This window comes from Phocoena sinus, chromosome 2 (genome assembly GCF_008692025.1).
Source record: "Phocoena sinus isolate mPhoSin1 chromosome 2, mPhoSin1.pri, whole genome shotgun sequence".
Classification (NCBI taxonomy): domain Eukaryota; kingdom Metazoa; phylum Chordata; class Mammalia; order Artiodactyla; family Phocoenidae; genus Phocoena; species Phocoena sinus.
Genome location: NC_045764.1, coordinates 93837979 through 93862937, shown reverse-complemented (window position 1 = coordinate 93862937; position 24959 = coordinate 93837979). Strand labels below are relative to the sequence as shown.

General features: G+C 39.2%; 1 protein-coding gene across 3 annotated transcripts in view; it reads left to right on the top strand.

The window, feature by feature from the left end:
- Positions 1–23550, top strand: part of BUB1B (BUB1 mitotic checkpoint serine/threonine kinase B) — a 62641-nt gene extending 39091 nt beyond the window's left edge. The window contains exons 16-24 of one of the 3 annotated variants that reach the window (XM_032624035.1): positions 7296–7429; positions 7725–7865; positions 8219–8319; positions 10570–10719; positions 12357–12499; positions 15400–15571; positions 16562–16668; positions 18080–18233; positions 19376–23550. In XM_032624035.1, the coding sequence (XP_032479926.1) occupies positions 7296–7429; positions 7725–7865; positions 8219–8319; positions 10570–10719; positions 12357–12499; positions 15400–15571; positions 16562–16668; positions 18080–18233; positions 19376–19396 (1123 nt within the window). In that variant the 3' untranslated portion in view covers positions 19397–23550. Of the gene's footprint in view, positions 1–7295; positions 7430–7724; positions 7866–8218; positions 8320–10569; positions 10720–12356; positions 12500–15399; positions 15572–16561; positions 16669–18079; positions 18640–19375 lie in introns of those variants that run through there. The other 2 variants (XM_032624034.1, XM_032624037.1) reach the window with 2 other exon arrangements.
- Positions 23551–24959: the final 1409 nt, after the last annotated feature.

Sequence of the window (24959 nt, the reverse complement as noted above, 5' to 3'; positions counted from 1 at the left end):
GGTTGCTTCCATGTCCTGGCTATTGTAAATAGTGCTACATTGAACATTGTGATACATGACTCTTTTTGAATTATGGTTTTCTCAGGGTATATGCCCAGTAGTGGGATTGCTGGGTCATATAGGAGTTCTAGTTTTAGCTTTTAAAGGAAGCTCCATACTGTTCTCCATAGTGGCTGTATCAATTTACATTGCCACCAACAGTGCAAGAGGGTTCCCTTTTCTCCACACCCTCTCCAGCATTTATTGTTTGTAGATATTTTGATGATAGCCATTCTGACCAGTGTGAGGTGATACCTCACTGTAGTTTTGATTTGCATTTCTCTAATGATTAATGATGTTGAGCATTCTTTCATGTGTTTTTTGGCAATCTGTATATCTTCTTTGGAGAAATGTCTATTTAGGTCTTCTGCCAATCTTTGGATTGGGTTGTTTGTGTTTTTGATATTGAGCTACATGAGCTGCTTGTATACTTTGGAGATTAATCTTTTGTCAGGTGTTTCATTTACAATTATTTTCTCCCATTCTGAGGGTTGTCTTTTCGTCTTGTTTATGGTTTCCTTTGCTGTACGAAAGCTTTTAAGTTTCTTTAGGTCCCATTTGTTTATTTTTGTTTTTATTTCCATTTCTCTAGGACGTGGGTCAAAAAGGATCTTGCTGTGATTTATGTCATAGAGTGTTCTGCCTATGTTTTCCTCTATGAGTTTTATAGTATCTGGCCTTACATTTAGGTCTTTAATCCATTTTGAGTTTATTTTTCTGTATGGTGTTAGGAAGTGTTCTAATTTCATTCTTTTACATGTAGCTGTCCAGTTTTCCCAGCACCACTTATTAAAGAGGCTGTCTTTTCTCCATTGTACATTCCTGCCTCCTATGTTCTTGGATTGGAAAAATCAACTTTGTGAAAATGACTATACTACCCAAAGCAAAGATAAGGTGACCGTATGTGTGTGGGTTTATCTCTGGGCTTTCTGTCCTGTTCCATTGATCTATATTTCTGTTTTTGTGCCAGTACCATACTGTCTTGATTACTGTAGCTTTGTAGTATAGTCTGAAGTCAGGGAGCCTGATTCCTCCAGCTTCATTTTTCTTTGCAAGATTGTTTTGGCTATTTGAGGTCTTTTGTGTTTCTGTACAAATTGTGAAATTTTTTGTTCTAGTTCTGTGAAAAATGCCAGTGGTAGTTTGATAGGGATTACATTGAATCTGTAGATTGCTTTGGGTAGTATAGTCATTTTCACAAAGTTGATTCTTCCAATCTAAGAACATACTATATCTCTCCATCTGTTTGTATCATCTTTAATTTCTTTCATCAGTGTCTTATAGTTTTCTGCATACAGGTCTTTTGTCTCCTTAGGTAGGTTTATTCCTAGGTATTTCATTCTTTTTGTTGCAGTAGTAAATAGGAGTGTTTCCTTAATTTCTCTTTCAGATTTTTCATCATTAGTGTATAGGAATGCAAAAGATTTCTGTGCATTAATTTTGTATCCTGCTACTCTACCAAATTCATTGATTAGCTCTAGTCGTTTTCTGGTAGCATCTTTAGAATTCTCTATGTATAGTATCATGTCATCTGCAAACAGTGACAGTTTTACTTCTTCTTTTCCCATTTGGATTCCTGTTGTTTCTTGGTCTTCTCTGATTGCTGTGGCTAAAACTTCCAAAACTATGTTGAATAATAGTGGTGACAGTGGGCAGTCTTGTCTTGTTTCTGATCTTAGTGGAAATGGTTTCAGTTTTTCACCATTGAGGACGATGTTGGCTGTGGGTTTGTCCTATATGGCCTTTTGTGTAGAGGTAGGTTCCCTCTGTGCCTACTTTCTTGAGAGTTTTTATCATAAGTGGGTGATGAATTTTGTCAAAAGGTTTTTCTGCATCTGTTGAGATTATCATATGGTTTTTCTCCTTCAATTTGTTAATATGGTGTATCACATTGATTGATTTGCATATATTGAAGAATCCTTGCATTCCTGGGATAAACCCCACTTGATGATGGTGTATGATCCTTCTAATGTGCTGTTGGATTCTGTTTGCTAGTATTTTGTTGAGGGTTTTGCATTTATGTTCATCAGAGATATTGGCCTGTAATTTTCAATTTTTGTGACATCTTTGTCTGATTTTGGTATCAGGGTGCTGGTGGCCTCATAGAATGAGTTTGGGAGTGTTCCTCCCTCTGCTATATTTTGGAAGAGTTTGAGAAGGATAGGTGTTGGCTCTTCTCTAAATGTTTGATAGAATTCGCCTGTGAAGCCATCTGGTCCTGGGCTTTTGTTTGTTGGAAGATTTTAAATCACAGTTTCAATTTCAGTGCTTGTAATTGATCTGTTTATATATCCTATTTCTTCCTGGTTCAGTCTCAGGAGGTTGTGCTTTTCTAAGAATTTGTCCATTTCTTCCAGGTTGTCCATTTTATTGGCATATAGTTGCTTGTAGTAATCTCTCATGATCCTTTGTATTTCTGCAGTGTCAGTTGTTACTTCTTTTTCATTTCTAATTCTATTGATTTGAGTCTTCTCCCTTTTTTTCTTCTTGAGTCTGGCTAATGGTTTATCAATTTTGTTTATCTTCTTAAAGAACCAGCTTTTAGTTTTATTAATCTTTCCTATTGTTTCTTTCATTTCTTTTTCATTTATTTCTGATCTGGTCTTTATGATTTCTTTCCTTCGGCTAACTTTGGGGTTTTTTGGTTCTTCTTTCTCTCGTTGCTTTAAGTGTAAGTTTAGGTTGTTTATTTGAGATTTTTCTTGTTTCTTGAGGTAGGATTGTATTGCTGTGAATTTCCCTCTTAGAACTGCTTTTGCTGCATCCCATAAGTTTTGGGTTGTCATGTTTTCATTGTCATTTGTTTCTAGGTATTTTTTGATTTCCTGTTTGATTTCTTCAGTGATCTCTTGGTTATTTAGTAGCATATTGTTTAGCCTCCATGTGTTTGTATTTTTTACAGTTCTTCTCCTGTAATTGATATCTAGTCTCATAGCATTGTGGTCGGAAAAGATACTTGATAATGATTTCAGTTTTCTTAAATTTACCAAGGCTTGATTTGTGACCCAAGATATAGTCTATCCTGGAGAATGTTCCATGAGCACTTGAGAAGAAAGTGTATTCTGTTGTTTTTGGATGGCATGTCCTATAAATGTCAATTAAGTCCATCTTTTTTAATGTGTCATTTAAAGCTTGTGTTTCCTTATTTATTTTCATTTTGGATGATCTGTCCATGGGTGAAAGTGGGGTGTTAATGTCCCCTACTATTATTGTGTTACTGTCGATTTCCCCTTTTGTGGCTCTTAGCATTTGCCTTCTGTATTGAGGTGCTCCTATGTTGGGTGCATAAATATTTACAATTGTTATAGCTTCTTCTTAGATTGATCCCTTGATCATTATGTAGTGTCCTTCTTTGCCTCTTGTAATAGTCTTTATTTTAAAGTCTGTTTTGTCTGATATGAGAATTGCTACTCCAGCTTTGTTTTGATTTCCATTTGCATGGAATATCTTTTTCCATCCCCTCACCTTCAGTCTGTATGAGTCCCTAGGTCTGAAGTAGGTCTCTTGTAGGCAGCATATGTATGGATCTTGTTTTTGTATCCATTCAGCCAGTCTGTGTCTTTTGGTTGGAGCATTTAACCCATTTACATTTAAGGTAATTATCGATATGTATGTTCCTATGACCATTTTCTTAATTGTTGGGTTTGTTATTGTAGGTCTTTTCCTTCTCTTGCGTTTCCTGCCTAGAGAAGTTCCTTTAGCATTTGTTGTAAAGCTGGTTTGGTGGTGCTGAATTCTCTTAACTTTTGCTTGTTTGTAAATGTTTTAACTTCTCTGTCAAATCTGAATGAGGTCCTTGTTGGGTAGAGTAATCTTGGTTGTAGGTTTTTCCCTTTTATCACTTTAAATATATCCTGCCACTCGCTTCTGGCTTGCAGAGTTTCTGCTGAAAAATCAGCTGTTAACCTATGGGGATTCCTTTATATGTTATTTGTTGCTTTTCCCTTGCTGCTTTCAGTATTTTTTCTTTTTATTTAATTTTTGATAGTTTGATTAATATATGTCTCGGCATGTTTCTCTTTGGGTTTATCCTGTATGGTACTCTCTGTGCTTCCTGGACTTGATTGACTATTTCCTTTCTCATGATAGGGAAGTTTTCAACTATAATCTCTTCAAATATTTTCTCAGACCCTATCTTTTCCTCTTCTTTTTCTGGGACCCCTATAATTCGAATGTTGGTGCGTTTAATGTTGTCCCAGAGTCTCTGAGAGTGTCCTCAATTCTTTTCATTCTTTTTTCTTTTTTCTTTTTTTTTTTGCTACGCAGGCCTCTCACTGGTGTGGCCTCTCCCGTTGCGGAGCACAGGCTCCAGATGCGCAGGCTCAGCAGCCATGGCTCACGGGCCCAGCCGCTCTGCAGCATGTGGGATCTTCCCGGACCGGGGCACGAACCCGCATCCCCTGCATCAGCAGGCGGACTCTCAACCACTGCGCCACCAGGGAAGCCCCATTCTTTTTTCTTTATTCTGCTCCCTGGCAGTTATTTCCACCATTTTATCTTCCAGCTCACTTATCCATTCTTCTGTCTCAGTTATTCTGTTATTGATTCCTTCTAGAGTATTTTTAATTTCAGTAATTGTGTTGTTCATCACTGTTTGTTTGCTCTTTAGTTCTTCTAGATCCTTGTTAAATGTTTCTTGTATTTTCTCCATTCTGTTTCTGAGGTTTTGGATCATCTTTACTATCATTACTCTGAATTCTTTTTCCGGTAGGTTGCCTATTTCATCTTCATTAATTTGGTCTTGTAGGTTTTTACCTTGCTCCTTTGTCTGTAACAAGTTTTTTTGTCCTTTCTTTTTCTTTTTCTTTTTTGATGGGTGGTGTTGTATTCCTGTTTTATTGGTCGTTTGGCCTGAGGCGTCCAGCACTGGAGTTTGCAGGCAGTTGGATATATCCAGGTGTTGGTGCTGAGATGAGGACCTCCAGGAGGCCTCACTCCGATTGATACTCCCTGGGGTCTGAGGTTCTCTGTTAGTCCAGTGGTTTGGACTCAGAGCTCCCATCACAGGAGCTCAGGCCCAACCTCCAGCCTGGGAACCAAGATCCCGTAAGCTTTGTGGCATGGTAAAAAAAAAAAAGGAAGAAAGAAAGAAAAAAAGGAGCAGTACAGTATCAAAGAATAAAAAACAAAATAAAATTAGAAAGATAAAAAATATATTAGGAAAAATAAACTATAATTGAAGCAACTGCAACAAGGTAAAATAAAACCGCAGCAGAAAAAAGGAAAAACAAGGGGGGTGGGGTGGGGAAGAAGCCAAAAGTGAAAGAAGTTCTTTCACTAACAAAGTATAAAGAATAAAATAAAATTAGAATAATAAAAGGTTTATTAAGAAAAATTATAAAAGAATCAACAGCAGTGAGTCAACAAGGTAAAACAGAACCCAATCTAAAAGAGAAGAAAAGAAAAAAAACCTTGACTCTGGGGGAGGAGTTTAGGCGGGGGTGGGGTTTAGGGTGGGGCGGGACCTAGGGCGTGGGGGTGACGTTTGAGCATGGGGTGGGGCCTAGGCGGGATGACATTCAAGCATGGGGCGGGGCCTCTGCTTAGGACCTGCACAGAAGCGGGTAGGCAGCACGTGGAAAGAAGGACCTGTAGAGTGTGGCGTTCGGGTTTGGAGGTAGGGCCCTGAGTGAGGGTGTAGGGGCAGGGCTTGGGCTCTCCAGGGCAGGAGGGAGGCACTGAGGGCAGAGGATTAGGCCCTGGACCCCAACAGGCTTCCCAGTGCCTAAGTGGACAGGGAAGGCACTGGCCGTGTTACCTTCCGTTTCTTCATGCCCCTCCCCCATGGTCTCTGCCAGGGTCTTCCCCACCCGCCCCCCACTGGGGCACTGGACCCCTAACCATGGGTGGGTCCTGCTGGGTGTAGGAACTCCTCCTCCCCCAGACACCCCTCAGGGGTGTTGGTCCCTGAAGTCCAACCTTTACTTTTGCTCCCTCTTCCCTCCCTCCCACTCCTTCAGGACCCGCGCGTCTGGAGAGGGCCTCAGTGGGGAGAGGATCAGGCCCAGCATCTCAGCAGGTTCCTGGGGGTCCAAGTGGGCAGTGGAAACCTGGCCATGCTCCCTTTTGATCCTCTGCCCTCCTAATGGTTCCCCAGTTTCCCCCTTTCGGGGTGGGATCCCTTACCCTCCCCCAGCAGCCTCTCAGGGGCGCCAGTCTGGTCCCCCTCCACTTCTCTTCCCCCTTCACTCCCCCCACGCCCCACGTCCTACCCGGTGGCTGGGGGTTCCTCCCGTCCCCTGAGATGTCTGTGGTCCCCCACCAGTGCCTGGTAGGTGCCCTAGTTGTGAGGAGACACGAATTTCTCGTCCTCCTGGTAGCCATCTTGACTCCACTGGAGACATGTTTTTTAAAATATCTTTTGGTAGAGAGATGGAAATGAATAAAGAAGAGGGGGGGAATGGCATAGAGAGCCAGGGACTAAGCCTTGTGATCTCTCCATATTTAAAAGCCACCTGATTTAAACAAACATTCCAGTTTTAGAAATAGTTTTTATTTATTTATTTTGGGCTGCATTGGGTCTTCATTGCTGTGTGCGGGCTTTCTCTAGTTGTGGCGAGTGGGGGTACTCTTCATTGTGGTGCGTGGCTTCTTATTGCAGTGGCTTCTCTTGTTGCGGAGCATGGGCTCCAGGACGGGCTTCAGTAGTTGTGGCACGTGGACTCATTAGTTGTGGCTTGCGGGCTCTAGAGCGCAGGCTCAGTAGTTGTGGCTCACGGACTTAGTTGCTCCGCGGCATGTGGGATCTTCCCGGACCAGGGTTCAAACCTGTGTCGCCTGCATTGGCAGGCGGATTCTTAACCACTGTGCCACCAGGGAAGCCCAGGAATATTCTTTAATTTGCCATTTTGTGCTTTTAAAACTGTATTTTCAAACTTTTTTCACATTTTCTAGCATGTATTCACCTTGAATAATTTCGCTTTTTCTTTCTTGACCTTTGCTTATTGAAGAGTTAAAAAGTCCAAAGAATGGATAAAGAGGAAGTTAGTGTCTTAGTTTTTCTCAGTCAGTTTAGAATAGACGTAGAAGAAGGCATTTCCTATAGATTAGGTTAATAAAACATAAATTTAATGCTTGGCATTGCTTTTCAACCAGAGTAGGTAAAGTTACCTAGATTCTGATTATGAATCTTTTTTTTTTTTCAGGAAAATAATGGACTTTAAAATTGAGACTATTGAATAGCAAATAAAAGTATAATAAAGATAAGTTGATATAAATTACCCCCTTGAGCATTGACTCATCTGTGGTTCTTTCAGCCCAATTATTGAAGACAGCGGTGAAGCCACACACTCCTCTGGGTTCTCTGGATCTTCTGCCTCAGTTACAAGCACCTCCTCCATCAAATGTCTTCAAATTCCTGAGAAACTGGAGCTCACTAGTGAGACTGCAGGTAGGTTCATATATACCATTTGTAAACAAATATCTATATCCACGTCCAGTGAACACTTATTTATCAGAGCAAACTGAGGTATAAGTATTTCTTCTCTAGAAAAGTTGCCATAAATTGTGAAATCTCTAGAATAAGTGAGTACTAACTGAATTCGGTATTATAAAGACCTGAGATAGATGAGTCTTGTTAGGTTAGCAGTATTGATCATGCGATCATGGTTTTTTTTCTCCCTCCTCTGTTATAATACCCATTTTAAGTTTTGGGATAATTTTTTTGAACATTTTTTTTCCTGCAGACAGCCCTACTCAGTCACCCTGGTGTTCACAGTATCGCAGACAACTACTAAAATCCCTACCGGAGCTGAGTACCTCTACAGAGTTTTTTGTAGAAGATAAACCAATGCCTAATTTGGAAATAGAGAAGGAAATTGAATTAGGTAAGTATCGTTGAATGCATGTCCTTTTGTGTATGACAATATACAAATAAGTGATTATTTGTACTTGAATTTGATGCTTAAGTACAATCAATATTTCTAGAATGTAAGAAACATTATAGGAGTTGACACATTGATAAGTTCATGTCCCAGTAACAATAGGAATTCTGTCTTCCCCTCTTTCAATTTTTTTATCCCCTCTTTCAGTTTTTAACAAATGATTTTGAAAACTATTCTAGATGCTACTAACTGGCAAATATAAAGTGAGTGCCTTTAGCCCTTAAGCCAGGAAGTAAAAGCTAGGGGGCTATACATATTCACAGTGATTTTGAAATGGAATCAAACCTTCTCAACAGATAATGAGGATTATTGCATTAAACAACAATACCTGATATGTGAAGACTACAAATTATTCTGGGTGACGCCAAGAAACTCTGCAGAGTTAACCATAATAAAGGTGGGACTGATTCTCTGTTATTTCAATTTCTTTGTAAATAATGTTGGTTGAAGCAGTAACTGTGACCCCATGGTTCCATAAGATCCTTTTCATAGTCTATAAGCTTCCTTATAGGAAAGTCAGTGATGCATAAAGAAATCACTCACCATTATATGCCAAGATGAGATATCAAAAATGAGAGGGTGTGGCTTCCCTGGTGGCGCATTGGTTGAGAGTCCGCCTGCCGATGAACGTGGGTTCGTGCCCCAGTCCGGGAGGATCCCACATGCCGCGGAGCAGCTGGGCCCGTGAGCCATGGCCGCTGGGGCTGCGCGTCCAGAGCCTGTGCTCCGGCAACGGGAGAGGCCACAGCAGTGAGAGGCCCGCGTACCGCAAAAAAAAAAAAAAAAAATGAGAGGGTATTGTGTAAATCTCTCAATGTGTCCAAACATGTCAGGTGTTACATCAATTTTATCTTTTTGAGGACATCTGAAATTTTCTGGCTCGCTCCAATCTGGACAAGTTACATTCTAGGCTTGACACGTATACACACACACACACACTATATTACCTTGAAATTTCCATTCACCATCATCCCAGGGATTCACATGACCTCTTTTTTATATTGAATGCCTAGTTACGTTGGATCCCGTTTTCTTTTCCTTTCTTGGTTTAAGTCCTCATATTTTAGTAGCTTCCTGAGAAAGGATGCATAGGATGTAAATTTTTTGAAACCTTGCATGTCAAAATATTTCTTATTCCACATCTTTATTTGATTGGTAGGTTGGCTGGATATTAGAATTCTAGGTTCAAAACTTTTTTTCTTTAGAATTTTGAAGATAAGCTCCATTAGCTTTTGGCTTCTAACCTTGCTTTTAAAATCTTTTGCCATTCTCTGTGTGATTTTTTTTTTTCCCCCTCTCTCTGGATCCTTGTAGGATCTTATGTTTGTCCCCAGCATTCTGAAATTTCACAATTACATGCTTTGGTAAAAGTGTATTTTCACCCATATGCTAGGCACTTGATGGCCATTTCAATCTGGAGACTCCTTCAGTTCTGAGAAATTATCTTCAAAGAAAAAATTATTTCTTCCCCCCAGTCTTTTCTGTTCACTTATTCTAGAATTCCTTTTATTAGGATTTGGGGTCTCCTGGACAGATTCTTTAAAAACCTTATCTTTTTTTCTCCTATTTTCTCTTTGTCTTTTTGCTTTACTTTCTGAATGTTTTGTCAACTTTATTTTCAGTCTTTTTACTGGGTTTTTCATTTCTTTTATCATGTTCTTTCTTTGTAGCATTCTGTCCTTCATTTCAAAGATGAAATATTCCTTATCTCTCTGAGTATATTAATGATACTTTAATTTTTTTTTTCTCCCTGCATCATCTGTTTCCTTTTGTCTGTTTTGATCTCTGTCTTTCATATTAGAGGCTTTCTTCAAGTCTTTGGCTGTCTCTTCATATTTAAGTTGAAAGCCAGTTGAAAGCTCTGTTATATGGTGGGACCTTGACAGCTGTAGGCTTCACTGTACAGTGATCTCACTTGGCCATTTTGTTGGAAAATCCTCAATCTTTGGGTCTTTTGAGTTTATCAGATTCCTCAGAGAAAACTTCTGGTTTCCTGCCTAGAGCATGTAATCCTGGCTGCTAGCCTCCTGAAAGCTGCATGGGGAAGTTAGTCTGGAGAGTAGAGGGGCAGGAAGATGCATCTTAACATTTGACGTATAATAAACTTCTTCCTCTTCTCCATATGGTATTCCCACCCTCAACAATGCACAGTGTCCTCTAGTCCAGAGCCCTTCTGTTTTATATTCTCTAGGAATAAACTTCTGGTCTTCAAGAATGAGAGAGAGGCAGGGCTAGGCTGGGCTACAGGAGCAGGAGGGGAGTCTGGGGACTGATGTTCTCTTTACAGAGTTCAACCACCCCTGTTTTAGCTCCACCTTCACCCTTACTTCTATAGGTGATTAGTACCACCAGTTTTATATTCTAGGGAGATGGTCTTGTAGTATAAATATGGTTGCTTTCAGCTTTCTCCACTGCTAGAATCAGCTTTCTTGGATCTGTTAAGTGGATTGTTACCTCTTATTATTCTCTTTCCAGCTTTCAGAATTTCCTGCTGCTCCGTCCTTTATTATAGATTTCTACCTTTTAAAATATCCCGTTACTATTATTTCTGTTGGGATATAGGAAGGGCTGGAGGGAATGTTTTCATTCTGCCAACTATAACAATAGATTCTAATGACTCTTATTTTTAAAATATATTTTCTTACAGGTATCTTCTCAACCTGTCCCATGGGACTTTTATATCAACTTCAAGTTAAAGGAACGTTTAAATGAGGAGTGTGATAATTTGTGTATCTGTTATCAATACCAAGATGGCTGTATTGTTTGGCACCAATATATAAACTGCTTCACCCTTCAGGTTTGCAATAATATGAAAACATATCATTTAAAGTCCTCAAGTAGAGAGATTTGTGCTCCATTTAGCAAAGGAATTTAGTACAGAATTCCTGTTAATCTTCTAGAAATAGACCAATTAAATTATGAGTTAAAAGCATTGTTTTCTTTTTCCAAGTTATTTTGACCAAGAACCTCCTTTAACTTTTTATTATGTCAATTTTCAAACATATAAAAGTAGACAGAATTGTGTAATGACCTGGTCATCTAACTGTGACCATCACCAGTTCATGTCCACTTTTGTTTTAAATTCCTGGTCTGGTAATTCCAACATCCCTGCCATGTCTGGTTTTGATGCTTGTTCAAATTGCGTTTTTTGCTTTTTGGTATGCCTTGTAATTTTTTCTTGATAGCCAGGCATGATGTACTGGGTCAAAGGAACTACTATAAATAGGCCTTTAGTAATATGATGATAAGGTGTGAGGGGAGGGAAGGTGTTGTACAGTGCTATGATTCATCATCTTTTGCAGCGAGCCTATGCCTTTGGACTGTGAGCTTCACAAATTTCTCAGTTTCCTACCCCCATACCCCCCACCACCCGACTTAGGTAGGACAAGGTGGCTGGAGTGGGCTGGAATTGTGTATTTCCCTTCCCCAGGTAGGCTCTGAAAATGCCCCAGCAGGTTAGGCTCTGGTTAACTAGTTTCCCCTGAAGGCAGGCCTTGTTAAAAAGAACAGAGTGCTGTGGCCTATTTCAAATGGTTCTTTTTTCCTCTCTCGCTGCTGGAAGCACTAGGGGAATTTTTCTGTGATATTTACTGTGAGAACCTGGTCTGGCTCCTAGAGGTAAAGTTCACAAAAATGTGGGGCTCCCCTATGCTTACAGATCCTAAAGGAGTTGTTGATTTTTCAGTTGGCTCAGCTTTTTACATGCTAGGACAGTGGTAACTTCCAAGCTCCTTATGTGAGGAATGGAAACCAGAGGTCTATTTTTGCCACTCTTGTTCTATGTATACTTTCCCCCTGGATCATTTTTGGAACCCAAACACAATATATCTTTTTTGGCCACACCACACGGCTTGCGGTATCTCAGTACCCCAACCAGGGACTGAACCCAGGCCCTTGGCAGTGAAAGGCCAGAATCCTAACCACTAGGCCACCAGGGAACTCCCCACAATATATCATTTTATTCTTTGGAATGTTCTTAAGAAAGTTTTACTGCCTTTTTTTAGTTTAGTGTTTCCGAGGTTTTTATTTCTCATCTCTTTTTAAATTGAAGTATAGTTGATAGACAATGTTATATTAGTTTCAGGTGTACAACATAGTGATGGTTTTGCTACAATTTTGATGGTAATACAAATTCTCCAAAATGGTTAGAATGATGGTATTTTAAAACTACCATTTATAGAACACCTATTATGGGCCAGGCTCACCCTTGATGCTCTTCATCCATTATTTCATTAAATCCTTATAAACAATCTAATTGGAAAGCAGCATTATTAAAAATGGGACAAAAACCCAACCTACAAAGGAGCCGACATTCTAATAGAGAACAACAAGGAAGAGTACAGGGCAGTGGTAAGCAAGGTATTGAGTGTAAGTCACCCCAAATTAAGAAATAGAAAAAAAAAAAGAAATAGTTTTCTGTCCTTCTATTTCCAGGATCTTCTTCAATACAGTGAACTTATTACCCATGAAATGATAGTGTTGATTATTTGTAACCTCTTGACAATGATGGAGAAACTACACAAAGCAGAAATAGTCCATGGTGACTTGAGTCCAAGGAGTCTGATTCTTAGAAACAGGTTGGTCCTTTTCATTCTCTTATAATTCTGTCAGCTTTGTCATAAAACATGGATAGTTGCCATTCTCTTTTGCCTTTTGATAAATGCCATATTAATGAACACAGTATGTTAAGAGAATATTTGCTACCTAAAAGTCAATAGTCACTGGGAATAGTTTAAAAGAATTCAACCAAAAAGAACACGTTGAGGAAAAAATCCAGAAAAAAAGAATTAACAACTCCATCGTGATGATTCCTGTCAAGAAGAGATGTAAAATGTGAATATTTGGGGAAATGTGAAGTAGATTGTCTAGCCTTTCTTTGTGTGGGACCAGTGCGGAGCTAGCAAGGATGCTAGCAAAACTGAGGCACTGCTCAGTTTCAAAGACCAGAGCTTAAGTCACACCAACTTGAGGTAATTGCCAAGAGAAGTAGGTAAAACCAGAGTGCAAATGCAAACCATGCCAAGAAAAGGGGCTTAAATCCAGTTTAGCCGTCAGGTTCAAGGGGTGAGCACAGAGCAGGAAATAAGAAATGAAGCCCAAATACTAAGAACTGAGAAAATACAGACAACATTGAGGCATAAACAAGGCAAAGATGCTCAACAATTTTTGTTTTATGGAAAGGACTAAAGGACCAACACACCCCTCTAATAATGGGCATTGATCTCATGGTATTTGAGTGAAGCAGTCTGGTTTAAAGATGCTTTGTCTGCCCCAAGCCTGTGACTTGGGTAAGCAGTTAACTTTCTTTCTGAGGTCATTCGTGTACACTAAAAGCTGGAATTATTCTTTACATTTCTCCTGACTACTTATTCTGTAAGAAGAAACTGAATTAGACTCTAAATCATAGTTGGCGTGGAAATTAAAATAACCTTCAATGTATTTCTGCAATTATAACCAAAAAAACTAGAGCATCCTACCTTCTTTCCTGAGATGGCAGGGTCCTAAAGGCTTCCCCAGGCATAATACAGCAGCATTTCTCTTCCAGGGCACCATAGGTACTTTGGATGAGATAATTCTTTGTGCAGGTCTGGTCCAAGCATGTCAGGATGTTTTATATCTATTTCCCCGTAACTACCTCTCACCCAAACACAAGTTACAATCCCCCAGCCATTGTGATCACCAAATATCTCCCCATATGTTTCCAAATGTGAGAACCCCTGGTATAGTTTTTATTTTCATTCTATTTCACAGCACTGAAATTTCAGAGGATAGTGCTAGAGTTCTCAGGACTTTTCATGGAAATTGTAAGCAAAGAGATTTTCTAAGCCTTTTTGGGATTAGGCATTTGTATGCTGTGTATTCAGATATCCTTCTCTCAGTCACTAGAGGACTCCAGGAAACCACATAGTGTTGAAGGGACATTGCCTTTTACTTTGTCACAACTTTTCAAATTTGATAGGAAATTTCATATAGATGCACAAGGAATTGAAAGAGCCTTTTTTTTAAACATCTCTATTGGAGTATAATTGCTTTACAATGTTGTGTTAGTTTCTGCTGTATAACAAAGTGAATCAGCTACATGTATACATATATCCCCATATCCCCTCCCTCTTGCATCTCCCTCCCACCCTCCTTATCCCACTCCTCTAGGTGGTCACAAAGCTGTGAGCTGATCTCCCTGTGCTATGCGGCTGCTTCCCACTAGCTGTCTATTTTACATTTGGTAGTGTATATATGTCAATGTTACTCTCTCACTTCATCCCAGCTTACCCTTCCCCCTCCCCATAGCCTCAAGTCTATTCTCTATGTCTGTGTGAAAGAGCCTTTTGAAATCATTTAATGCAGTTTCTACATTGTGTGTGTGTGTGTGTGTGTGTGTGTGTGTGTGTATAAAATGAGATCCAAAAAAGTAGAATGTCTTGCCCAGGGTAACAGTGATGGATGATTAGAGAGCTAGGAGACCTTTCTGCTTCTGTTTATTATTCTCAGAAACATTTTTCCTACCTCTCCCAAGTTTTGAAAATATTTGGGAATTATAGTTTTATGATGGCCAAAAACAAGTTGTAGTAAGGAATCATAAATTTTAAAGTAAAATAGATCATTCTGTGCTGTGGAGGTATATGTGATAGGATTAATCAAAGCCTATATTTAGGAATATAAGACCTGCCACTGATATCCATCAGGGATTTGAAAACACCAACTGAGAAAGCAGAGAAACAGAAGGAACACAAAGATAATCCATTTTTTCCTCACATAAATAGTTCCTATATCTCTTTGGAGAATAGCTTTATTACATGGAATAGATAAGCCTGAGGAAAATCAATAGTGAATTAGTGCTATAAAGTTCTTTCCTCTTTTTTTTTTTTTTGTAAGGAAACAGGATTGGAATTACATATAAGAGGAAGACAGTATGGTATTAATTTAATATAAACAGGATGGTTTACAGTATTTTGTAAAGGTATCACTTTACCAAAAAACAGCCTTATGTTGTTTTCAGTTAAACTCTGGGAAGGAGGGATCTGAATGACACTCGGAAAGCCTAATCTAATAGTAAACAAGAAAGACTGTGACATCTATCAAAGCTTAATTTCCTCCATCATAATTCTTGTCAGTGTATAAATCATTGCTGTTATATATATCAATATGTTCAGTGCAAGACAGAGGCCTGCAGTCTAGTTTCAGTATTTAGTTTATATAATATGGAAACTTGATAAATGTTCTGTGGTGGCCATGCACAATGGCTTAGATATAGCTTGGGTCACTAAACTCATCTTAACGTTCCCCAGTTGGGTGGATACTGCCACTGCTCTTACAGGTGCATTTTCATAACTAACCACTGGAGGGAGCTATTGGCATAGCTAAGGCACACCTGCAGTACCTCCTTTTTTTTCTTTCTTTCTTTTTTTTTTAAAGACCAGCTATGCAGCTTCTTTCATGGCCTGTTTTTATTATCTCCTTCTCTTACATCTGGGCTTAGAATCCACGATCCCTATGATTGTAATAAGAATGATCAAGCTTTGAAGATAGTGGACTTTTCCTACAGTGTTGACCTTAGGGCACAGCTAGATGTTTTTAACCTCAGCGGCTTTCGGACTGTACAGATCCTGGAAGGACAAAAGATCCTGGCTAACTGTTCTTCTCCCTACCAGGTAAGTGTAAAACAAGCTTGAGCAAATATGGAGAGGGTTTCTTAATCTCCTTCTTACCTAGATAAGCCATGAAAGCTAGTGTTTACTGATATTGTCTCTCCTGGAACAGATGACCTAGTTTTCAAATATCACCAAGTCAAGCAAAATGTACCATTTTTCTGTCACAATACTGAAGAATTTACACATACACGTGCAGACACATGACTAACTCAGTAACCTAAGTTTTCTACCACTTATCTGTGTTGTCTTTTGTAAATCATTTTCTGTGATCTTCTCTGTAAAATAAAGATAATAATCAGCTCTGTTTACATCAGAATTCTTGTGAGGATTAAATGCAATAATGTATATAAAAAGACATTAGGAGAAATATAAAGTGTTTTATATGGTGGCATTATATGCAGAAATCCCTTCTGACTCAGCTCTGGATATATGGCATTTTGCTGATTGAATATGTAGCATAGCCCTGAACTAGTCATGTAGAACACATTTAGATCACAGCTAGAGTCCATGCAAATTTAGTAGGTGTACAAATTTGAATTTGGCAGTCCAGATATATTTGTCTTCTTTTTTTTTGCGGTACATGGGCCTCTCACTGTTATGGCCTCTCCCGTTGCGGAGCACAGGCTCTGGACGCGCAGGCTCAGCGGCCGTGGCTCACGGGCCCAGCCGCTCCACGGCATGTGGGATCTTCCCGGACCGGGGCACGAACCCGCGTCCCCTGCATCAGCAGGCAGACTCTCAATCACTGTGCCACCAGGGAAGACCTATTTGTCATCTTTTGTTCTAGGATAATTCCTAGAGTTGGCTCTACTGATCACTTCTTTGGGGAGTTTCTCTCTTTACTGTAAGGATAAGGAACAGTCTACTAAAATGTATGTCATAAAATAAACTTAGCTAAGCACTATGATACCTGTCAACTTCCTACATAAATAAATTGCCGTGACAGTAGCAGAGAATGATTTTAGCTGATGGTGCTTTTTGTGATTTCAGGTAGATCTGTTTGGTATAGCAGATTTAGCACATTTACTATTGTTCAAGGAACACCTGCAGGTCTTCTGGGATGGGTCCCTCTGGAGACTTAGCCAAAATATTTCTGAGTAAGTATTGGTGGTTTCAGGGTCTTTGCCTGTCCAAATAATGTTCTCTTTATCTTGGGTGCTCTCTGCTTTGACAGCCTTGGTTTCCTAGTCCAAATGCCATGATTTCATTAATTTTAACCAGTTTTCATTAGAGTATCAGTGGAGCACCTTGTGCAGGACAAAGGAGTTGTTCATTAAAAATGGGAATCAAGCTATTCGGACTTCAGGACATCATTCTGGATCTAGATGTATCATAGACATATAAACCGTGACTAGAGTATGGAAGCCTCTCAATTTAGAAGGCTTAATAGAAACATGAGAATAATTTTCTAATCAATTGGTGTTAGACTTATGGCCCTTTTTAATAGCTTTTGTCAAAAGTTAATAAGCATGTCTTGAAGAAAGCTAAATTTCAATTACATACTAATTTTAGGCTATTATTTATTTGATGAATGAGTGAAACCAAAGCAGAGAACTGAATCTCCTTGGTGAGGAAGTAAATGCTCTCTTAATAACAGCTGCTTGGTCTCAGAACCTTAGTATTCCCTCAGGCCTGCTCATAATACTTATTAAATATCCCATGTTCTCCCTTACCTTATCATAGCTATTGACTTCGCAGAATAAGCTTACCAATCTATCACTTAAAGAAAAATCAGTGTTGAAAATTTAACACCCCTTCACCTCCATTTTCCCCTGCCAACAATTGAATTGTATTTTTTTCTTTATTTAATTCAGAATTTGGCTAGTCTTACTTGTCTCTAACATGTACTTTCAAAATAGGTTTGAAATATAATGTAAGGCATATAGGATAGATTCAGGTTATCTCCAGTTGGTTATGGTCCTAGGTGGGTCTTACACAAACAGAAGCAAGTGGGGTCAGGTGGGGTTCCCTAACAGCCTTGCCTTTTACAATAATAGAAGCTTCTCTGATCTTTAAAAAAAAAAGGCGCAAACATCATAGACTTAAGCAGTAGTTACTTCATTTGAGCTTAGGATTCTGAGAAGGTTGTGAAGATAATAAACCCCTGGGCGGGGGAAGAGAGGAAGCTGTAGTCTTTCTAATGACCTAGACTTTAGAAAAGTTAGAAGAGAGGAGACAAAATTCGTCTTTCTTCTATTTGTAGAAGAGAAATGCTGCATCTTAGTACATGGAGGAAATTTATAGATTCAGATGAAAGATTTTCTTTCCCTTTATGTGCATTATATTATGGCTTTTCCCACTATGGTAGTCTTTTTTCTTTTTTCTTTTTTTTTTTTTTGTAGTTTGACCTTGGGTTTTCAAAGGACACTACTTGAATGATCTCTAACCCTAGAGTTAGGTATTACCTTAAATCATGTTGGTGCATAAATGTACCACTGAGTTAAACACAGAAAGAATTCTACCTCCTATATGCCTAATCTTGATGAAAATGGTTTTATATATTTTTAGGCTAAAAGGTGGTGAACTGTGGAATAAATTCTTTGTGCGGATTCTGAATGCCAGTGATGAGTACACAGTGTCTGTTCTGAGGGAACTTGCAGCAGAAATGAATGGGGTGTTTGACGCCACATTCCAAAGTCACCTGAACAAAGCTTTATGGAAGGTAGGGAAGTTAATCAGTCCTGGGGCTTTCCTCTTCCAGCAAGATAGGCAGTCAAGTCTCTCACAGATTCCTGCCTAAGACCAATGGTGGTACTGTGGAACACTGGACCTGTATATGCTATGATTTAATTTAGGTACACTACTAACACTTTTCTGCTTTTTGGTAGAAGTTTATTTCTAGGTAACTGGCATTTTCTACTCAACAAGGTACCGCCTCTTGGCCTTGTCTAACTTTAACAAAGAACTGTTTTATTCTAAATGGATTCCATATTAATGGGTACCTTGTTGTGATTTAATGCATTTGTCTCAACTTTTCCCTGTGCTTTTCCCGTTTGTAATTTGTGACCTGTGCCCTTATGATCACTATGTATTTTGTAAATAATAAAATAGTATTTGTTAAATTTGTGCTTCTAACATCTCATCTACTTTTTGCTAACTAAGGTAATAAATGGCCTGATTTTGCAGACAGACGCTACTTTACCATGGAAATGTATATATTCTAGACTTAGAACTGTTATGATAGGATTGTAACGAGACAGAATAGCCAACCATTCCTTTAGGTGTTCCTGACCTTCCACTAAATGGTCTAGATTGAAAAGCAGATAAAATGGTTTACACAAGGCCAAATTTTCTTAAATTTCAAGGGGCAAAATTGTTTGTTTTCATTATATTTTAATGTTTTCATTTTTTATCCACCAAGCCCCTTGGTCTACTTATATAATCTAGCAGTGCTGCTGCTGCTCGGTCTCTTGATTAGGGCTGTGCGAGTTAGAAAAGAAAAGGTTTTGAATGGGCTTTAGCAACCTTTCAGAAATGGAATAATTACCATTCTGTTACATGCAAAATGACTTGGTGGGGGCACGGTTAATGAAGGAATAGAAGGAGATTTTGTTGTTTGGAAGATTTGAAGAGGCAGAATTTTAGAATAAAAAGATGACTTTGAAGCATGGAATCATTTGGGAGAGAATAGGTCTAAATGAAGTATTAGACTGCTAAACAGAAGCATGAATTACACCAGGTCTTGGATATAGGGAAGGAAATTGGTAGAAAAGGGCAATGAAAATTAACTATTTCATATCTAAATATCAAAATTATCAAATGTGCCTCTATGCTGGTGCCTGATTTTTTTTTTTTTCACTCTAGTTGTCACTGTTACTGCTCTAAGATTGCTGGAAAGCAGAAGATTCTAAGTATATCTCAGCTAAAAATATTTAAGCATATAAAGTTGAAGCACTGAAACATGACTTGGCTCTGAAGGATAATCAACTTAGAAATTTTGTGCTCTTAACCAAAATATGATTTTTCAAACATTTTCATGTTTGCTTCTTGTACAACTAAGGATATGAAATTATATATCTGTATCTTTTATGTAATCGAACCTATCTACCCCTCTGCTCTGCTCTCCCCATTTCTCAATCCACCTCTTTGACACATAAAGTCATTTGAGGCTCGATGGTAAATTTAGATTCTTTCTCAACATAGGCTTAGCTACCATCTAGTGAATTTTTCAGCAACCTTGACAGCAAGACTGACAAAGCAGTGCTTTATGGATAAAGCTTTAATTCTGAAAGTCCACTCTGAGGAGAGGGAGGAAAATCTGAGGAAGCTAATTTATTAGAGAACTTGCAACTGTTTTGCTACCTCTTCCTCCTTTCCCCATCCCCTCCAATCCTGACCTTTCTTCGTAGAGGGGAGAAAATAATACCTGACCAGTTAGGACCTATGATGTCTTTGTTTTCTCTTTGCCTGAGCATAAAACCACAAAGTGGGCACATTTCCGTTTTCCTTATATTTTATGTTGTTTGTCTTGGGAGAAGGAAGCGGAAGCCTCTATTTGTTGGCTGAAGCTTCAAATGGTTCTTATTTCTTGTCTCACTAAGGCAGAAATAGCTTAACGATAGACCTGAGAAAAAGAACATAGCTGAAAAGACAGGATCTTCACTTTGGTTTGAAAAGAGACCATGGAATATATAGTGCCTCACCATTCACAAAGTGTACATCCACTAATCTTCTACCACTGTTAGAACCTTCATCCCTCTGTGGCAGCTGTACAAGAAACCTTCGACCCAAGTCATAGTGCTCTAACTGATGCCAAACCTGAATCTGGAAATAAAAAGATTTCCTTTAGCATTAGGACTTTAGACTGGTTAGTTGGGCTATTATCTCAAGGTAGATAAGAAAGCCTTTCAGAGGGTTAGCACAAAGCACTTTGAAATGACTCGTGTTCAGGCTAAAATCTTTAAGCAAAGACAGCAAAGAAATGCTTCTTGTCTGTTGCATTTGGAAAAGAGGAATTCTTCCTCCAGCTGCACCAACTCTTATACCAAATTCACTTCCAGTCTGGCTCATAAAAGTAAGATTTCCCTAGGGAGGAAGATGCGTTTTTAAAAAAATTTTTAATATGGCAAACTTCGACCTTAATGAGGTTCTTGTTTCCACCAAAGACACAAGAAGCTATGAATATTTAATAGGATAAAGGTGGCATTTCAGAAAACTGGTGTTGAAATAATGGATTAGAGTTTGAACTCTATCACCAGCGCCACCACTAGTTCATACAGCACCTTTGTGCAAATTAGAAGTCCCCTTCCTCTAGCGGATTTAGTGCCTCCCTGTGCACCACAGCTTGACTGGATTTCAGTCCGCGTTACGCTCTCAGCCTGGTGCCCTTGCAGATAAATTGCACAGCCATATGCAGTGGTCTTTCCTGTTTCACAGCTTACCTGCAAAAAAAAATTTAGATCAAAAATGTTAATGTAAAAAACTGAAAATATGAAATAGCAGATGGCTTTGTAATTTTTTGTCTGTGACATAACACCAAGGTTTATCCAGGAAGATTGCTATTTATTACTATAATAGATAAAAAAGTAAAACCTAACATAGTCACCTGTCTCTCCCCTCCCCCCCAAAAAAAAAACCCTAAACGCAAACTAGGAAAAATTACTTGCCGCACGTTTGCATCATTTTTCACTTGCATTATCTCAAGGTCTCATAACTAGTCTCTCTGCTTCCCCTGCCCACCTCCAGTCAAATCAGAACCCTCCAATGGCTTCCCATCTCACACAGCACAAAATCGGAAGACTTCTCACAGCCTGCAAGACCCCACCAGGTCTAACCCTGCTATTCCCTCACCTCTTCCCTGACTCCTCTTTTCCTTGCTGACTCCACTGTAGCCTGCCTACCTCCTTTCTGTTCCTTAAACATGCCAACTAGTTTCCCTCTTTATGAACTTTTTGCTTTATTTCTTCTGCCTGGAATGTTCTTTCCCATAACTTTACATGGATTGCTCCCCTACTCCCCTTCAGATATCTTCTCAGATCTCCACCTTATCAGAGGCCTTCCCTGGCTATTCTGTACAAAACAGCATCCCATACACACACTGATGTTCTGCTGTTACTCTCTATCCCTCTTTACCCTGCTTTATTTTTTCCATAGCACCTATCACCTATTTTTTCCATATCATACATATATATATACTTTGTTCTTCTCCCCTGTATCCCACTACTAGAATTTAAGCTCCTTAAGGGCAGGGATTTACTTTGTTTCTTGTTTTAACCCCAGTGCCTAGAGCACTGTCAAAGCACTATTTTTCCTAAGGTACAAAGAACTCGCTTAAAAAATTGAAAACCAGTAGAAATAGACAAAGGGCATGAACAGTCCACTAAAAACATTTTGATGGCCAGCATGTGAGTTGTTCACTCTAATTCCTAATTAAATAAAATGCAAAATAAACCTGAAATTTTCATCATTCAGATAGTAAATGGTTGAAAATTGTGTTTGTGAGGGTGAGGGGAAATAAGTACTCATGTTATTAGTGGGAGTGCAAATTGGCACACTATTAGGAGGTGATTTGGCAATGTTTATTTAATTTAAATATTCATTCCCTTCAGCTGAGAAATTTTTCCTAAGAGTTTATCTTAAAGAAGCATTGGCACAGATGCTCAAAGATAAAGCACTGTTTGTAACAGTTGTCCTCCCTGCTTCTAAGGCTCATTAGTCCCAGAGGGATAATCCATGTGACAGACCCTGCGAAAAGAGGAGTCCTGGAACTAATGCAGAGGTGAAGTCAGACAATTTCTGTAGATGGCAGGGATGCCTTGGCATTGGTGCCAAGAAGATCGGTGCCCAATCTTCCAATCTGGCATGAGCCTGTAGAGATGGCAGAACCTGAGTTAGGCTTTGAAAGTTGAATTCCAGACATTTCAGCTTATGTTTAAAAAAGAAAAAAAGCTGAGGGGAAAAAGTGGTTGCCTTTGAGGAGAGTAGGGTGGAGAGGGGAACGAATAAAGGCTTTTACTTTTCAATTTGAGCATTTCTGAGCATTTTGAACATTTTGATCACTTTTTTTTATGTCTGTGGGATAATCTAGGCTAAGAAATTATGGGCTATGGTTTTGTCATCTTTTCCCTTCTCTACGTTAAAAAAACAAAACGCCTAATATGTGTTAGGTGTTTTTATAGTGGGAAATTTGGGAGACTTTATCATCCAAATATAAAAGCAAGATTAATTTGGAATTAAAATGAGAGCATGAAAACAGTTTTAAATTATTGAAGATAATATATCTAAACTTCTATTTTTAGTATGCTAAAAATTCATACATGTTCAAATGTTTTATAATGCTTCTATTCAAGGTGCGCTTTCTAAAATTATCTTCCTACTGTTACAACTTCCTATGTCTGTGAATAAGGGATTGAATTACATAAAACTTGACTTTTTTTCAAAACAAAATACATTTTATGGCTTTCGTATAAAAACTTGAGTTTCCACAAACTGACATTGTACGATTAAGAAAGGAACGAACAATGATGAACTCAGGCTAAATGTCTATAAGCACACTTTTTTCCCGTCAAAGCATACTACTTCCAGTAGTCTTGCTCTTTAGAGGCTCCTGCATCAGACATTCAGCTGCCTAGCAGTGTTGTCCACTAAATTCAAATTGGCTTCTCCATGGGGAGCAGTGGTTGCCCAGTCACACTGCTAGTTCTCAAACCCCTTGTGAGCAAAGGACTGTGTGTCTATTAATTTTATATAGTCCTAGAAATTAGTAGTGAATTAAATACGTAGTGAGTTAAAAAAATAAGTAGTGAATTAAAATGTTGGAAAATAGCGGCCACAAGTTCAAAAACTAGCTGTATTAGAGTCTTGGTGAGGGGGGAAAGGCTGTAGATATGCCTGGAATAATAATCTCACTTTCATTTCTAGTGTGTCACTTTGTGTATGTTTCTTTAACCTTCTCTTGTAATCGACTGCTGACCTTGCATCAGGATACACTTCATTGTACTGTTTACTCTTTTCAAAATTAAATGTTATTTTCACAGGTATGTTTATTCCATCAAAGTGTGTCTTTTATTTTCCGTATGTGTATCATTCAGCCTCACGTTCACTCGAAACAGTTACGTGAGTCAGTGTATGCTGCAGTTTCCAAGTAGTCTGATCTTACTGGCCTGGTCATGTGATGCGTTTCATTTAGTTGCTTCAGTCCTGCAAGTAACAAAGTGAGGATGGCATTTCATAAAAACAAATACCCATTAAAATCTGTGAACAAAAAGACGAACATGCATTTGCTTTTGCATTTTAAAACAAAATTGAAAAGTAAACTGGTAATGCTAGAATAAAGTGATAAAGATGTTGACAAGGATGAGACATGGAGGTTCACCGAGACTGGCTCCTTCCAGGAAATGAGACAGCTAAGGGTGAGTACATGTGTGGTACAGCAAGCCAAGGAGTCCCAGTGAACCTAGGGGATCAGGCAGACAGAAATAGGAGCTAGGCAGAGCAGACAAGACGTTAACTAGCATTGCTGGGAGAGACCTTCCTGATCAACTACCCCGTCACTGAACAGATAAGGAAGCCACTTGCTCAGGACTCGCCCAGGCAGGCACATCCAGAACCTACCTAGCTTGTGGACCAGTGGTGTAGGCCACTGGGGCAGCCCCATAGCACCTGCCTGCATTGGATCATCAGTTGCCTTGGACAGGTCCATGTACATGCCTTACCTCTCTAAATCAGTTGAGCTCTGTGGGACAGGAACTGTGTCTTTTTATACTCTAGTTACATCTGGCATGTGGTGCTCACATTATAGGGGGTTAACTTCACAGGCCCAGGGCCTGCTAGAACCTCCTCAGTACTGAGATAGCCCCTTGCCTGTGGTGCCAAACCAAATGCTAATAACATGGTTAGAGATGCTGCCTCTACAGCCAGAATGCCTGGGTTTGAATCCTGGCTGTGTGACAATGAACAAGTTACTTATCCTCTCTAAGCCAGTATTGTCCTCTATGAAATGAGGATAACCCGAGTGCCTACTTCACAAAGTTCTGAGAACTAAATAAAGCTTTTAGTACAGATGCTTGTAGATGTTTGTACTGATTTAGTTCTAATGTGGTCTAAAGTTCTCTAGAAACCTCTCGAGTAGATTAGAATCCCAGCTAGATTGGAGCCTTACTGTCTTTTGAATTAATTTACAGTACAGAGTACAGCTAGATCTATAATGTAATAAAGGTAGGTGAAAGAAACATGGTGTTCTCTAACCTAAAGGGGAAATGAGTTTCTACTGGGAGTGACCTTCAGGGAACCAAGTATCTGTACTTCAAGAAGACAGACTCAAGAAAAGCCAGGTACCAAGCTATCAGGAAGATCCGTCTAGTCCCGTCTTCAGCCCACGAGGCTGTTTCAGTCCGAAGGTGGTCTCTGGCTCGCAGCTCTCTGCTGCTTCTGTGCCATGTTCAGAGCA